This window comes from Delphinapterus leucas, chromosome 4 (assembly GCF_059928025.1).
Source record: "Delphinapterus leucas isolate spDelLeu-1000000601 "Yukka" chromosome 4, BTC_Dleu_Yukka2, whole genome shotgun sequence".
In the NCBI taxonomy this organism is placed as follows: domain Eukaryota; kingdom Metazoa; phylum Chordata; class Mammalia; order Artiodactyla; family Monodontidae; genus Delphinapterus; species Delphinapterus leucas.
In genome coordinates this window covers 135,077,547-135,092,937 of record NC_143132.1, presented here as the reverse complement: position 1 = coordinate 135,092,937, position 15,391 = coordinate 135,077,547, and the positions used below count along the sequence as shown (strand labels likewise).

Below are 15,391 nucleotides of genomic sequence, written 5' to 3'. Positions count from 1 at the left end.
GGAAGGCATATACCTCTCCGAGATCCTGATTTCAGTTCCTTTGGATAACTACCCAGAAGTGGAATTGCTGATTCATATGGTAGTAGTTCTGTTTGTAATTTTTTGAGGAATCTCAGTGCTGTTTTCTGTAATAGCTGTACCAATTTACATACCCACCAACAATGTACCAAGGTTCCCTTTTCTCCATATCTTTACCAACACTTATGTTTTTTTTTCTAATGTTAGTAATTCTGTCAGGTGTGAAGTGACATCTCATTGTGGTTTTGATTTGCATTTCCCTGATGAATAGTGATGTTTAGCATCTTTTCATGTACTTGTTGACTATTCGTATGTCCTCTATGTCTGTTCAGGTCCTTTGTCCATTTTTTAAATTGGATTATTTGGTTTTTTTGTTACTGGGTTGTATGTTTTGGGACAGATCCAAAAACATATTGCTAAATCCCATATTTTGGATATTAACCCTTATCAGATATATGGTTTGCAAATATTTTCCCCCATTCCATAGGTTATCTTTTCATTTTGTTGATTCTTTCCTTTGCTGTGCACAAGCTTTTTAGTTTGATATAATCACACTTGTTTATGTTTGCTTTGTTATTTGCTTTTGGTCTCATATCTTAAAACTAATTTCCACAACACCAATGTCAGTGAACATTTTCTTCTTGGATTTTTATGGTTTCAGGTCTTATATTTAAGTCTTTAATCCATTTTGAGTTGATTTTGTGTATGGTATAACATACACAGTTTCATTCTTTTGCATGTAGATATCCAGTTTTCCCAGCACCATTTATTGAAGAGACTATCCTTTTCCTATAGTATACTCCTGTCATCCTTGTTGAAGATTAGTTGACTGTATATGCATGGGTTTGTGCTGGGCTCTCTATTCTATTCCATTGATCTATATGTCTTTTTATAGTACCATATTGTTTTGATTACTATAGGTTTACAATATAATTTGAAATCTGGAAATGTGATGCCTCCAGATTTATTGTTCTTACTCAAGGTTATTTTGAGTATTATAGTTCTTTTGTGGTTCCATATGAATTCTACCATTGTTTCTTCTATTTCTGTGAAAAATTCCATTGGAATATTGATTGAGATTCCATTAAATTTATAGATGGAGATTTTTTTGTTTGCATCGGGTCTCAGTTGCGGCACGTGGGATCATCGTTGCGGCATGTGGGATCTTTTGTTGCAGCCTGTGGGCTTCTCTCTAGTTGTGGCGCGCAGGCTCCAGAGAGTAGTTTGGGGAGAGTGGGCTCTGTAGTTTGCGGCACGTGGGCTCAGTAGTTGTGGTGTGCGGGCTTAGTTGCCCCACGGCATGTGGGATCTTAGTTCCCTGACCAGAAATAGAACCCACATCCCCTGCATTGGAAGGCAGATTCTTAACCACTGGACCACCGGGGAAGTCCCCTATAGATGGACATGTTAACAATGTAAATTATTCCAATATATGAACAAGGGGCATTTTTCCATTTATTTGTGTCTTCAGTTTCTTTCATCACTGTTTTATAGTTTTCAGTGTACAGATCTTTCACCTACTTTGTTAAATTTATGCCTAAGTATTTTATTGTTTTTGATGCTATTATAAATGGAATTGTTTTGTTAATTTCTTTTCCTGATAGTTCATTAGTAGTGCATAGAAACAGAACTTGTTTTTTTGTGTAGATTTTGTATCCTGCAATTTTACTGAGTCTGTTAGTTCTCATTTTTGGGGGGTCTTTTATGGTTTTCTATATTTAAGATCAAGTGATCTGAAATCAGAGATAATTTTACTTCTTCCTTTCTGATTTTGATGCCTTTTGTTTCTTTTTTGCCTAATTGCTCTGTCTAGGACTTCCAGTACTATGTTGAATAGAAGTGGCAAGAGTAGGCATCCTTATCTTTTTTCTGATCTTAGAGGAAAAGCTTTTAGCTTTCACTATTGAGTATGATGTTATCTGTGGGCTTGTCATATAATGACACTTGTTATTTTGAGGTACCTACCTTCTGTAACTATTTTGTTGAGTTCTTATCATGAAAGGGTGTTGAATTTTGTCATATGCTTTTTCTGAATCTGTTGAGATGATCATAAGATTTTTATCCTTCATCCTGTTAATGTGATGTATCCCATTTATTTATTTAGGTTCTCTGATGTTACATATATACATGTATATGTACACAATTATTTTATCCTCTTGATGAATTGGCCCCTTTATTATTATATGATAACCTTCTTTGTCTCTTGTGACAATTTTTGACTTAGTCTGTTCTGTTGATACAGCCCTACTCTCTTTTGTTTATCATTTGTATAGAATATGTTTTTCTGTCCCTTTACTTTGAACCTTAAATCGAGAGTGCATCTCTTGGAGATAGCATGTACTTCAAGCTTGTTTTTTTATCCATTCATCCACTCTGTTTTGATTGGTAATTTAAACCATTTACATTTAAAGTAATTACTGATAGGTAAGAACTTATTCTGTTTTGTTGATGGTTTTCTGACTATTTCATAGTTCCTTTGTCTCCTCTCTTCCTTTGTAATTTGATGATTTCTTTTGTATTGTTATGCTTTGACTTTTTTCTCTTTATTTTGTGTGTCTACTACAGATGTTTTCTTTGTGACTGTCATGGCTTATATAAAACATCTTATAATACTGACAGTCTAATTTAAGCTGATAACAACTTTGTATACAAAAATTTGTATACATTAACTTCTCCTTCCCCCACATTTTATGTTACTGATGTCACAACTTACATCTTTTTATATTGTGTATCCATTAATAAATTATTGTAGTCATAGTTATTTTTATTACTTTTGTCTTTAGCTTTTATGCTAGAGTTAAAAATGATTTATATGTCACCATTACAATACTAGAGTATTCTAAATTTTAGTATATTCTTACTGTTACAGTGAGTTTTATACTTTCATATGTTTTCATGTTCTTGATTAGTTTTATTTCACCTTGAAGAACTCCCTTTAACATTTCTTATAAGGCAGGACTAGTAGTGATGAACTGCAGCTTTTGTGTGTTTGGGAAAGCTTTTGTCTGTCCTTCATATCTGAAGGACAGTTTTGCTGGGTATAGTACTCTTGGATGGCAGGTTTTTTTTCTTTCAGCATTTTGAATATACCATTCCACTCTCCACTGGCCTGCAAGGTTTCTGCTATGAGATCCACTTTTAGTCTTATGGATTTTCCCTTGTTTGTGACAGATGGCCTTTCTCTTAATGCTTTCAACATTCTGTCTTTGACTTTTGTCAGTTTGATTATAATGTGTCTCATTAAAGCTCTCTTTATGTTTAATCCATTTGGGGTTTTAGGGGCTTAGTGGATCTGGATGTTCATTTCCCTCCCCAGATTTGGGAGTTTTCTATCATTATTTTTTTAAATAAGCTTTCTGATTCTTTGTCTTTATCTGCTCTTTCTGAGACTCCCATAATGCATATATCGGTTCCTTTTATGATGTCCCATAAGACTTCCTTCACTCTTTTTTGCTTTTTCTTTTTGTTTTTCTCACAGAGTAATTTCAAGTTACCTGTGTTCAAGCTCTCCAATTCTTTATTCTGATTGAGTCTGCTGTTGAATTTTTCACATCCAGTCATTGTGTTCTTCAGCTCCAGAGTTTTTGTTTTTCATGGTTTCTATATCTTTGTTGACTTTCTGATTTTGTTCACTTATTCTTTGCCTCATTTTGTTGAGTTTTCTGTGTTATTTTGTACCTTATGGGACTTTCAGATGATTATTTTGAATTCTTTGCCAGGCACTTTGTAGATCTCCATTTCTTTAGGGTCAGTTATTGGTGATCTATCTTCTTCCTTTGGTGGTGTCATGTTTCCCTGATTTTTCATGCTCCTTGTGTCCTTATTTTGGTGTCTGCACATTTGAAAAAGTAATGACTTCTTCTAGTCATTATAGACTAACTTTGTCAGAGTAAGCACTTCTCTAGTCAGTCCAGCCAGAGATTCTGGGTGGGCTTGCTGCTGGAGTCCCTAGGCAGGTTGGCCTTGCTTCTGGGTTTGTGGGTGGGTGGGCCTAATGCCTGGGTCCATGGAAACTGGCCTGGAAACTGAATCTGTCATGGCTGGCCAGGTAGGTACCTGTGTCTACTGGGGCTGGTCAGGAGCTAGGTTCCATGACACAGTAGGTGCTCACTTCACTCTCCTTCCCCCGTGTGAATCATACTCTCCATGCTGCATTGTTCAGGCTTGCAGGAGCAGTAACGTGGGTAATGTGGAACTGTCCTTTCTACCCTCTTCAATGCATCTTTTCTTATTTCTGTGTTATACCCAGGTGCTGTAATCTCTAACCTGGATTTCTTACCTCTCATGAAGGTGTTCTTCTGTGTGGATGGTTATTCAAATTGATGTTTCTGTGAGAGGACTTGAGCTGAAAACTCCCATTCTGCCATCTTGCTGGTGTCACTTTCAGTGGTTTCTGTCCTTTCTGAAATTGCATGTTCATCACCTCTTCTCCTATTCTTGATGTTCACTCTTTTGAGACTGCATATTGCTTGTCATTAAGCTAAAAAAATTGGAATTAGCTGATTTGTTTTTCTAAATTTTCTGTTGCAATTGTTGAGAATTATCTTTTGGACAAAAACAGGCATAATATTTGTACATCCATTTTTTTAAACAGCATAGTCCAAGTCTTCCCATGTTTAAAACACATTTTCCTTAATCCATTTGTTTTTCACTCCAAAGGGCCGTAGAAAAACAATACAGAAAAAAATGCTGTATTTTACGGCAGTGAAATAAAATGTTAAAAAGTTATAAAGGGGGCTTCCCTAGTGGCACAGTGGTTAAGAACCGCCTGCCAATGCAGGGAACACGGGTTCGAGCCCTGCTCTGGGAAGATCCCATGTGCTGCAGAGCAACTAAGCCCCTGTGCCACAACTACTGAGCCTGCACTCTAGAGCCCGTGAACCACAACTACTGAACCCGTGCTCCTAGAGCCCATGCTCCGTGACAAAAGAAGCCGCCGCAGTGAGAAGCCTGTGCACCACAACGAAGGGCAGTCCCCACTCACCGCAACTAAAGAAAGCCCACGTGCAGCAATGAACCCCACACAGCCATAAAAAAAAAAAGTTATAAAGGTTAATATCAGTTAAATTAGGAGTCTAAATTTAGTTTAATCCTGTGTTTAGGAGAATTAGGCCTTATCAGCTTTGAAGCATTTGTTAGTCTTCTGAATCACAAGATTTACTATATTTACATGGCCTTATGGCAAGAGCTGAATATAATGTTTGTCGTTTTTTCCTTTTGAGTTGTTTTTTAATTGTAAAATATACTACATGTAAAGGAGTATATGTGACACATATATTGAGTTTAAAGAATAGTAAGATGAATACCCATGGATGCACCACCTTGCTTAGAAGGCCCTATGTGCTCCTCCCCAAATGCTTTTCCCTGTATTAATTCTTTGTTGTTGTTTTTTTACAACTTTTTTTTACAACTTTATTGGAGTATAATTGCTTTACAATGGTGTTGTTAGTTTCTGCTTTATAACAAAATGAATCAGTTATACACATACATATGTTCCCATATCTCTTCACTCTTGCGTCTCCCTCCCTCCCACCCTCCCTATCCCACCCCTCTAGGGGATCTCCCTGTGCTTTGCGGCTGCTTCCCACTAGCTAGCTATTTTACGTTTGGTAGTGTATATATGTCCATGCCACTCTCTCACTTTGTCACAGCTTACCCTTCCCCCTCCCCATATCCTCAAGTTCATTCTCTAGTAGGTCTGTGTCTTTATTCCTGTCTTACCCCTAGGTTCTTCATGACACTTTTTTTTCTTAACTTCCATATATATGTGTTAGCGTATGGTATTTGTCTTTCTCTCTATGACTTACTTCACTCTGTATGACAGACTCTGGGTCCATCCACCTCATTACAAATAGCTCAATTTCGTTTCTTTTTATGGCCTAGTAATATTCCATTGTATATATGTGCCACATCTTCTTTATCCATTCATCCGTTGATGGACACTTAGGTTGTTTCCATCTCCTGGCTATTGTAAATAGAGCTGCAATGAACATTTTGGTACATGACTCTTTTTGAATTTTGGTTTTCTCAGGGTATATGCCCAGTAGTGGGATTGCTGGGTCATATGGTAGTTCTATTTGTAGTTTTTTAAGGAACCTCCATACTGTTCTCCATAGTGGCTGTACCAATTCACATTCCCACCATCAGTGCAAGAGTGTTTTCTTTTCTCCACACCCTCTCCAGCATTTATTCTTCCTAGATTTTTTGATGATGGCCATTCTGACTGGTGTGAGATGATATCTCATTGTAGTTTTGATTTGCATTTCTCTAATGGTTAATGATGTTGAGCAGTCTTTCATGTGTTTGTTGGCAGTCTGTATATCTTCTTTGGAGAAATGTCTGTTTAGGTCTTCTGTCCATTTTTGGATTGGGTTGTTTGTTTTTTTGTTATTGAGCTGCATGAGCTGCTTGTAAATTTTGGAGATTAATCCTTTGTCAGTTGCTTCATTTGCAAATATTTTCTCCCATTCTGAGGATTGTCTTTTGGTCTCGTTTATGGTTTCCTTTGCTGTGCAAAACCTTTGAGGTTTCATTAGGTCCCATTTGTTTATTTTTGTTTTTATTTCCATTTCTCTAGGAGGTGGGTCAAAAAGGATCTTGCTGTGATTTATGTCATAGAGTGTTCTGCCTGTGTTTTCCTCGAAGAGTTTGATAGTTTCTGGCCTTACATTTAGGTCTTTAATCCATTTTGAGCTTATTTTTGTATATGGTGTTAGGGAGTGATCTAATCTCATACTTTTACATGTACCTGTCCAGTTTTCCCAGCACCACTTATTGAAGAGGCTGTCCTTTCTCCACTGTACATTCCTGCCTCCTTTATCAAAGATAAGGTGACCATATGTGCGTGGGTTTATCTCTGGGCTTTCTATCCTGTCCCATTGATCTTTCTGTTTTTTGTGTCAGTACCATACTGTCTTGATTACTGTAGCTTTGTAGTATAGTCTGAAGTCAGGGAGCCTTATTCCTCCAGCTCCGTTTTTCGTTCTCAAGATTGCTTTGGGTATTCAGCGTCTTTTGTGTTTCCATACAATTGTGAAATTTTTTGTTCTAGTTCTGTGAAAAATGCCAGTGGTAGTTTGATAGGGATTGCATTGAATCTGTAGATTGCTTTGGGTAGTAGAGTCATTTTCACAATGTTGATTCTTCCAATCCAAGAACATGGGATATCTCTCCATCTATTTCTGTCATCTTTAATTTCTTTCATCAGTGTCTTATAATTTCTGCATACAGGTCTTCTGTCTCCTTAGGTAGGTTTATTCCTAGATATTTTATTCTTTTTGTTGCAGTGGTAAATGGGAGTGTTTTCTTGATTTCACTTTCAGATTTTTCATCATTAGTGTATAGGAATGCCAGAGATTTCTGTGCATTAATTTTGTATCCTGCTACTTTACCAAATTCATTGATTAGCTCTAGTAGTTTTCTGGTAGCATCTTTAGGATTCTCTATGTATAGTATCATGTCATCTGCAAACAGTGACAGCTTTACTTCTTCTTTTCCGATTTGGATTCCTTTTATTTCCTTTTCTTCTCTGATTGCTGTGGCTAAAACTTCCAAAACTATGTTGAATAAGAGTGGTGAGAGTGGGCAACCTTGTCTTGTTCCTGATCTTAGTGGAAATGCTTTCGGTTTTTCACCATTGAGGACGATGTTGGCTGTGGGTTTGTCATATATGGCCTTTATTATGTTGAGGAAAGTTCCCTCTATGCCTACTTTCTGGAGGGTTTTTATCATAAATGGGTGTTGAATTTTGTCGAAAGCTTTCTCTGCATCTATTGAGATAACCATATGGTTTTTATCTTTCAATTTATTAATATGGCGTATCACATTGATTGATTGCATATATTGAAGAATCCTTGCATTCCTGGAATAAACCCCACTTGATCATGGTGTATGATCCTTTTAATGTGTTGTTTGATTCTGTTTGCTAGTATTTTGTTGAGGATTTTTGTATCTATGTTCATCAGTGATATTGGCCTGTAGCTTTCTCTCTTTGTGACATCCTTGTCTGGTTTTGGTAGCAGGGTGACGGTGGCCTCGTAGAATGAGTTTGGGCGTGTTCCTCCCTCTGCTATATTTTGGAAGAGTTTGAGAAGGATAGGTGTTAGCTCTTCTCTAAATGTTTGATAGAATTCGCTTGTGAAGCCATCTGGTCTTGGGCTTATGTTTGTTGGAAGATTTTTTTTTTTTTTTTTTTGAGGTACGTGGGCCTCTCACTGTTGTGGCCTGTCCCATTGTGGAGCACAGACTCCGGACACGCAGGCTCAGCGGCCATGGCTCACGCGCCCAGCCACTCCACGGCATCTGGGATCTTCCCGGACCAGGGCTCGAACCCATGTCCCCTGCATCGGCAGGCGGACTCTCAACCACTGCACCACTAGGGAAGCTTGTTGGAAGATTTTAAATCACTGTTTCAATTTCAGTGCTTGTGATTGGTCTGTTCATATTTTCTATTTCTTCCTGATTCAGTCTTGGCAGTTTGTGCATTTCTAAGAATTTGTCCATTTCTTCCAGGTTGTCCGTTTGATTGGCATAGAGTTGCTTGTAGTAATCTCTCATGATCTTTTGTATTTCTGCAGTGTCAGTTGTTACTTCTCCTTTTCTAATTCTATTGATTTGAGTCTTCTCCCTTTTTTCTTGATGCGTCTGTCTAGTGGTTTATCAATTTTGTTTATTTTCTCAAAGAACCAGCTTTTAGTTTTATTGATCTTTGCTATCGTTTCCTTCATTTCTTTTTCATTTATTTCTGATATGATCTTTATGATTTCTTTCCTTCTGCTAACTTTAGGGTTTCTTTGTTCTTCTTTCTCTAATTGCTTTAGGTGCAAGGTTAGGTTGTTTATTCGAGATGTTTTCTGTTTCTTAAGGTAGGATTGTAATGCTATAAACTTCCCTCTTAGAACTGCTTTTGCTGCATCCCATAGGTTTTGGGTTGTCCTGTCTCCATTGTCATTTGTTTTTAGGTATGTTTTGATTTCCTCTTTGATTTCTTCAGTGATCACTTTGTTATTAACTATTGTATTGTTTAGCCTCCATGTGTTTGTGTTTTTTACAGATCTTTTCCTGTAATTGATATCTAGTCTCATAGTGTTGTGGTCGGAGAAGATACTTGATACAATTTCAGTTTTATTAAATTTACCAAGGCTTGATTTGTGACCCAAGATATGATCTATCCTGGAGAATGTTCCATGAGCACTTGAGAGAACTTGAGCACTTCTGTTGGTTTTGGATGGAATGTCCTATATCAATTAAGTCCATCTTGTTTAATGTATCATTTAAAGCTTGTGTTTCCTTACTTATTTTCATTTTGGATGATCTGTCCATTGGTGAAAGTGGGGTGTTAAAGTCCCCTACTATGAATGTGTTACTGTCGATTTCCCCTTTTATGGCTGTTAGTATTTGCCTTATGTATTGAGGTGCTCCTATGTTGGGTGCATAGATAGTTAAAATTGTTATATCTTCTTCTTGGATCGATCCCTTGATCATTATGTAGTGTCCTTCTTTGTCTCTTCTAATAGTCTTTATTTTAAAGTCTATTTTGTCTGATATGAGAATTGCTACTTCAGCTTTCTTTTGGTTTCCATTTGCATGGAATATCTTTTTCCATCCCCTTACTTTCAGTCTGTATGTGTCTCTAGGTCTGAAGTGGGTCTCTTGTAGACAGTATATCTATGGGTCTTGTTTTTGTATCCATTCAGCCAGTCTGTGTCTTTTGGTGGGCACATTTAATCCATTTACATTTAAGGTAATTATTGATATGTATGTTCCTATTCCCATTTTCTGAATTGTTTTGGGTTTGTTATTGTAGGTCTTTTCCTTCTCTTGTGTTTCTTGCCTAGAGAAGTTCCTTTAGCATTTGTTGTAAAGCTGGTTTGGTGGTGCTGAACTCTCTCAGCTTTTGCTTGTCTGTAAAGGTTTTAATTTCTCCATCAAATCTGAATGAGATCCTTGCTGGGTAGAGTAATCTTGGTTGTAGGTTTCTGTCCTTCATCACTTTAAATATGTCCTGCCAGTCCCTTCTGGCTTTCAGCAGAGTTTCTGCTGAAAGATCAGTTGTTAACCTTATCAGGATTCCCTTGTGTGTTATTTGTTGTTTTTCCTTTGCTGCTTTTAATATGTTTTGTTTTTATTTAATTTTTGACAGTTTGATTAATATGTGTTTTGGCGTGTTTCTCCTTGGATTTATCCTGTATGGGACTCTTTGTGCTTCCTGGACTTGATTAACTATTTCCTTTCCCATATTAGGGAAGTTTTCAACTATAATCTTTTCAAATATTTTCTCAGTCCCTTTCTTTTTCTCTTTTTCTTCTGGAACCCCTATAATTCGAATGTTGGTGTGTTTAATGTTGTCCCTGATGTCTCTGAGACTGTCCTCAGTTCTTTTCATTCTTTTTTCTTTATTCTTCTCTGCAGTAGTTATTTCCACTATTTTATCTTCCAAGTCACTTATCCGTTCTTCTGCCTCAGTTATTCTGCTATTGATCCCATCTAGAGGATTTTTAATTTCATTTTTTGTGTTGTTCATCGTTGCTTGTTTCATCTTTAGTTCTTCTAGGTCCTTTTTAAATGTTTCTTGCATTTTTTCTCTATTCTATTTCCAAGATTTTGGATCATCTTTACTATCATTATTCTGAATTCTTTTTCAGGTAGACTATTTTCTCTTCATTTGTTACGTCTGGTGGGTTTTTATCTTGCTCCTTCATCTGCTTTGTGTTTTTCTGTCTTCTCATTTTGCTTATCTTACTGTTTTTGGGGTCTCATTTTTGCAGGCTGCAGGTTCGTAGTTCCCGTTGTTTTTGGTGTGTGTCCCCAGTGGCTAAAGTTGGTTCAGTGGTTTGTGTAGGCTTCCTGGTGGAGGGGAGTAGTGCCTGTGTTCTGGTGGATGAGGCTGGATCTTGTTTTACTGGTGGGCAGGTCCACGTCTCGTGGTGTGTTTTCGGGTGTCTGTGGACTTATGATTTTAGGCAGCCTGTCTGCTAATGGGTGGGGTTGTGTCCCTGTCTTGCTAGTTGTTTGGCATAGGGTGTCCAGCACTGTAGCTTGCTGGTCGTTGAGTGAAGCTGGGTGCTGGTTTTGAGATGGAGATCTCTGGGAGATTTTCGCCGTTTGATATTATGTGGAGCTGGGAGGTCTTTTGTGGACCAGTGTCCTGAAGTTGGCTCTCCCACCTCAGAGGCACAGCATTGACTCCTGGCTGCAGCACCAAGAGCCTTTCATCCACATGGTTCAGAATAAAAGGGAGAAAAAGAAGAAAGAAAGAGAGAGAGAGAGAGAGAGGGAGGGAGGGAGGGAGGGAGGGAAGAGGATAAAATCAAATAAAATAAAGGAAGGTAAAATAAAATAAAATAGTTAAAATAAAAAATAATTATTAAGAAAAAAAATTTTTTTAAAGGAAAAAAAAAAACGGACAGATAGAACCCTAGTACAAATGGTGAAAGCGAAGCTATTCAGACAAAATCTGACACAGAAGCATACACATACACACTCACAAAAAGAGGAAAAGGGGAAAAAATCATAAATCTCGTTCTCAAAGTCCACCTCCTCAATTTGGGATGATTCGTTGTCTAAAGGAGGGAAGGAAGGAAAGAAAGAAAGAAAGAAGATAAAGTAAAATAAAATAGAGTTATTAAAGTTAAAATTAATTATTAATAAAGAAAAAAATTAAAACAACAACAACAAAAACGGACGGATAGAACCCTAGGACAAATGGTGGAAGCAAAGCTATACAGACAAAATCTCACACAGGAGCATACACATACACACTCATAAAAAGAGGAAAAGGGGGAAAAATCATAAATCTTGCTCTCGAAGTCCACCTCCTCAATTTGGGATGATTCGTTGTCTATTCATGTATTCCACAGATGTAGGACACATCAAGTTGATTGTGGAGCTTTAATCCGCTGCTTCTGAGGCTGCTGGGAGATATTTCCCTTTCTCTTCTTTGTTCTCACAACTCCCAGGGGCTCAGCTTTGGATTTGGCCCCACCTCTGCATTTAGGTCGCCGCAGGGCGTCTATTTTTCGCTCAGACAGGACGGGGTTAAAGGAGCCGCTGATTCGGGGGCTCTGGCTCACTCAGGCCGGGTGCAGGGAGGGGCACTGCGTGCGGGGCGAGCCTGCGGCGGCAGAGGCCAGCGTGACGTTGCACCAGCCTGAGGCTCGCCGTGCGTTCTCCTGGGGAAGTTGTCCCTGGATCCCGGGACCCTGGCAGTGGCGGGCTTCACAGGCTCCCTGGAAGGTGGGTGTGAATAGTGACCTGTGCTCGCACACAGGCTTCTTGGTGTCGGCAGCAGCAGCCTTAGCGTCTCATGCCCGTTTCTGGGGTCCGCGCTGTTAGTCGCTGCTCGCGCTGGCCTCTGTAGCTCCTTTAAGCAGCGCTTTTTTCTTGCCACCTGCCTGCTTGAGTTGGGACGTCAGTCTCCTCCTGCCCTTGGACTGGGCTTTACACCATCAGTTATACTGGTCGTCAGGCCTTTGGACAGGGACTGGAATTACAACCACTCACTTTCCTGGGTTCCCAGCTTGCAGATGGCAGGTGATGTGATTCTTAGTTTCCTTTATCACTCATATTTTTCTGGGCAGTTAAAGCATTTTTCAGTATGAGGAATATATAATCATGGTTCTCTCATTGTCCAGAACTGGGTCACGCGGCCACGTCCAGCAGCAGTGGATACTGACTACTTCTTCTCTGGGCTCCAGCCTGCTGTCCCCATGACTGTTGCGGCTTCGGCCCCCGGGGCCCCTCCAGAGCCGGCAGCCTCAGTGAGGCTGCCCTCCCCTCGGGCTCTGGGGCAGTTCCATGACGGCAGAGGGAAGAGACCCCGAGCCGGGAGTTCCAGCTCTGTGGAAACGCGGGCTCCGGTCTCTAATTATTTGTTTTTAAAATACGTTTTACATCTATGTGTGTCTTTCTAAGCAAGGTATTTAGTTTTCCTGTGGATTTTTCAGTAGTTTTCATGAAATCTTACAGCACCAAGAAACGCTTTATTTTGTAAGAAAGCAGATTGTCAGCCTGTATTCCTCTGCTTCTGGACAGCAGAAAGGGGAAGAGAAGTAGACAAATGAGCCTTGCTTTTGCAATTCTTATTAGGGCCAGCAGGTGGCAGTTAAGTGACTTAAATTGGGAAAGTGTTAGTGGTTAAAGAGATTGGAGAATAGTAATTGTACCCAAACTGGACATGAGAGTCTGTAGTTTGTGGATTTCTAAGCTCTGTATCCAGGTAGACTCAAGGTAAATATAAATACCCTATCTACCCACACTTCACTTTCAGAAACTTTTCAGAAAGGTTTTATAATACTTATAGCGGGTAATTTAAAACTGTATCTTAAAATGGCATCATGCAGGAAATCCTAGTAGAAGGGGGCACTGAACTGGAAGAAGGTTGGTGTGACCTTGGTTCATTAGTGCCCTCCTGTCATCTGGCCATGTTAGGTTGGATCCGTATCCTGTCTGTCCAAGAGAGTGACCTGTAAATGCAAATATTCAACAATCCTAATAGCATAATTGACAGTTTTATGATGAAGTATTTAAATGAGTGCTGAAATATTTAGGAATTAATATGACTTCCTAAAGGCCTTTAATTGTTATATAAAAATTAAGCTCTTTTTGCTTCCTGACTCATTTTCCTTTTGTCTCACAGCAATACTTTACGAGTCACCCGTTCTGCCGCCCCCAGCATACTGGACAGTTCTAGCACTGCCACTGCTCAGCTGGGAAAGAAAGGCAAAGAATTTGAATTCTCACAGTTGCCCCTCAAAGTGGAGTTCCTAGAGTGCAGTGCCAAGGGCGGAAGAGGGGACGCTGGCTCTGCTGACATCCAGGACTTGGAGAAGTGGCTGGCTAAAATCGCCTGAGGGCCAGATGCAAACACAAGACGCGAATGTGTATGTGTGTGACTGACAGTTTTGGAAAAGGATGTGGTGGTCTGGAGTTGATAAAGAAGGGGTACAAATATAGTTAGGAACTTTTCCTTGTTCTGGAAACAAATTATTGTTGAAACCAGTGTGGAAGTTTTTAAGTTTAGTTCTCCCTTATTGCTTTCAAGCTAGTTAGTTTTATTTGATTCGTGTCTTCCCTTTTCAAAGTGTGTGTAAGGTCCCTTTAGCATATGCTTGATGTAAGGTCAAGGTCTAACAAGCCGACCTCACGTAGAGAGGATATTATCATGAGAATATAATATCATCTAAAATGTTTTCTTGTCCTCTGCTTCTGTGCTTTGGTCTCTTTTTCTTGGAAACAAACCTGTCTGTGTATGGAACTGGGTGATTTCCAATTGCCTTTGACATTCATGGGCAGTACATCATCTAGTCCTCTGTGAATTTTCAGATTTGTAGGTGCAATTACAATATGGTCTCCGACATGTGAAGGAAGGTTGAAAACAGCAGGGCTGTGCTGACAGTGGTCTGTTCTTCATCAGCTCGGTGACTTGTCCACACTCCAGCCTCATAGCACTTAGGTTTCAAAAACATGTTGTGAACCCTAGGAGTCGTCCCCAGGTGATAGAACTATAAGTGCTAAATCCCCAAATGCTACTAAAATGTACACTAGAAATGTACGTTCTAGTGGTTTCCCTTAACTGGGGAATATGTGGAGATTTAGAAGCTGTTCTGTTTTTCTGGATGCATGAATGCTCCTGGGCTATCTTCATGTGCTGTTTGATGAGCTCCTATCTTGTACTGTCAGCTTGAATGCTGTGGAACAAATACAAAATGAAAAAAGTTCTCTGTAGATTTTTAAAGTGCATGTTCACTGATGGTTTTAAAAAAATGGCATTTTCAAAGTGATGTTCTTTGCTGTCTTCTTAAATGTATGGCTTTTTTAATGGCTTTTATAAATGATTAATACATTTCTTGGTAAACAAAACAGCCTGTCTAGCTTAAAGCATTTAAATAGAGTGGTAGAGTAGGTACAAATGGGAGCACGTTTTAGGATTCAGGCCCAACTCCAAGTTTCCAGGGCCTAATGATTGCAGTGTACATAAGAAGAAACTCTTCAATCCCTAGATCCCTAGCTCACACACTCAGGGACAAGCCAACTAAAGCCTCAAAGGAGACAAGGGTGGCTGTGGATAAGTGAGACACTAATCGCAGAGCAGTGTGGGAAGTGCAGTTAACAGGAGAGGCGCAGGGTGCTCCAGGAGTGTGCAGTGGGGCGCCTAACCCAGTCTTGAGGGATGGGGAGAGGCAAAGGAGAAAAGCATGGAGCTGATGACGTCCCAGTGAGTGTGGCCCCCACGTACATACACTATGGCCCAGGCCTCTGCCTGCTATCTCCCCTTCCTGTGTGTCACTCTGGCTCCGAGTGAGGGGACCCCAGGGCCCCTCCTCCCCCACCCGCACACCCTGCATCACACACCTTGCTGCTGGAGTATGAAATA

At 39.5% G+C, this 15,391-nt stretch overlaps 1 protein-coding gene across 2 annotated transcripts in view; it reads left to right on the top strand.

The window, feature by feature from the left end:
* SRPRB (SRP receptor subunit beta) overlaps positions 1 to 14,877 on the top strand; it is a 38,448-nt gene extending 23,571 nt beyond the window's left edge. The window contains exons 7-8 of one of the 2 annotated variants that reach the window (XR_016393140.1): positions 12,651 to 12,875; positions 13,655 to 13,721. Coding sequence is in view for 1 of the 2 variants with exons in the window: in XM_022582525.3 (XP_022438233.2) it covers positions 13,655 to 13,868 (214 nt within the window). In the remaining variant the exon portion in view is untranslated. Of the gene's footprint in view, positions 1 to 12,650; positions 12,876 to 13,654 lie in introns of both variants that reach the window. The other variant, XM_022582525.3, reaches the window with a different exon arrangement.
* The last annotated feature ends 514 nt before the right edge of the window (positions 14,878 to 15,391 follow it).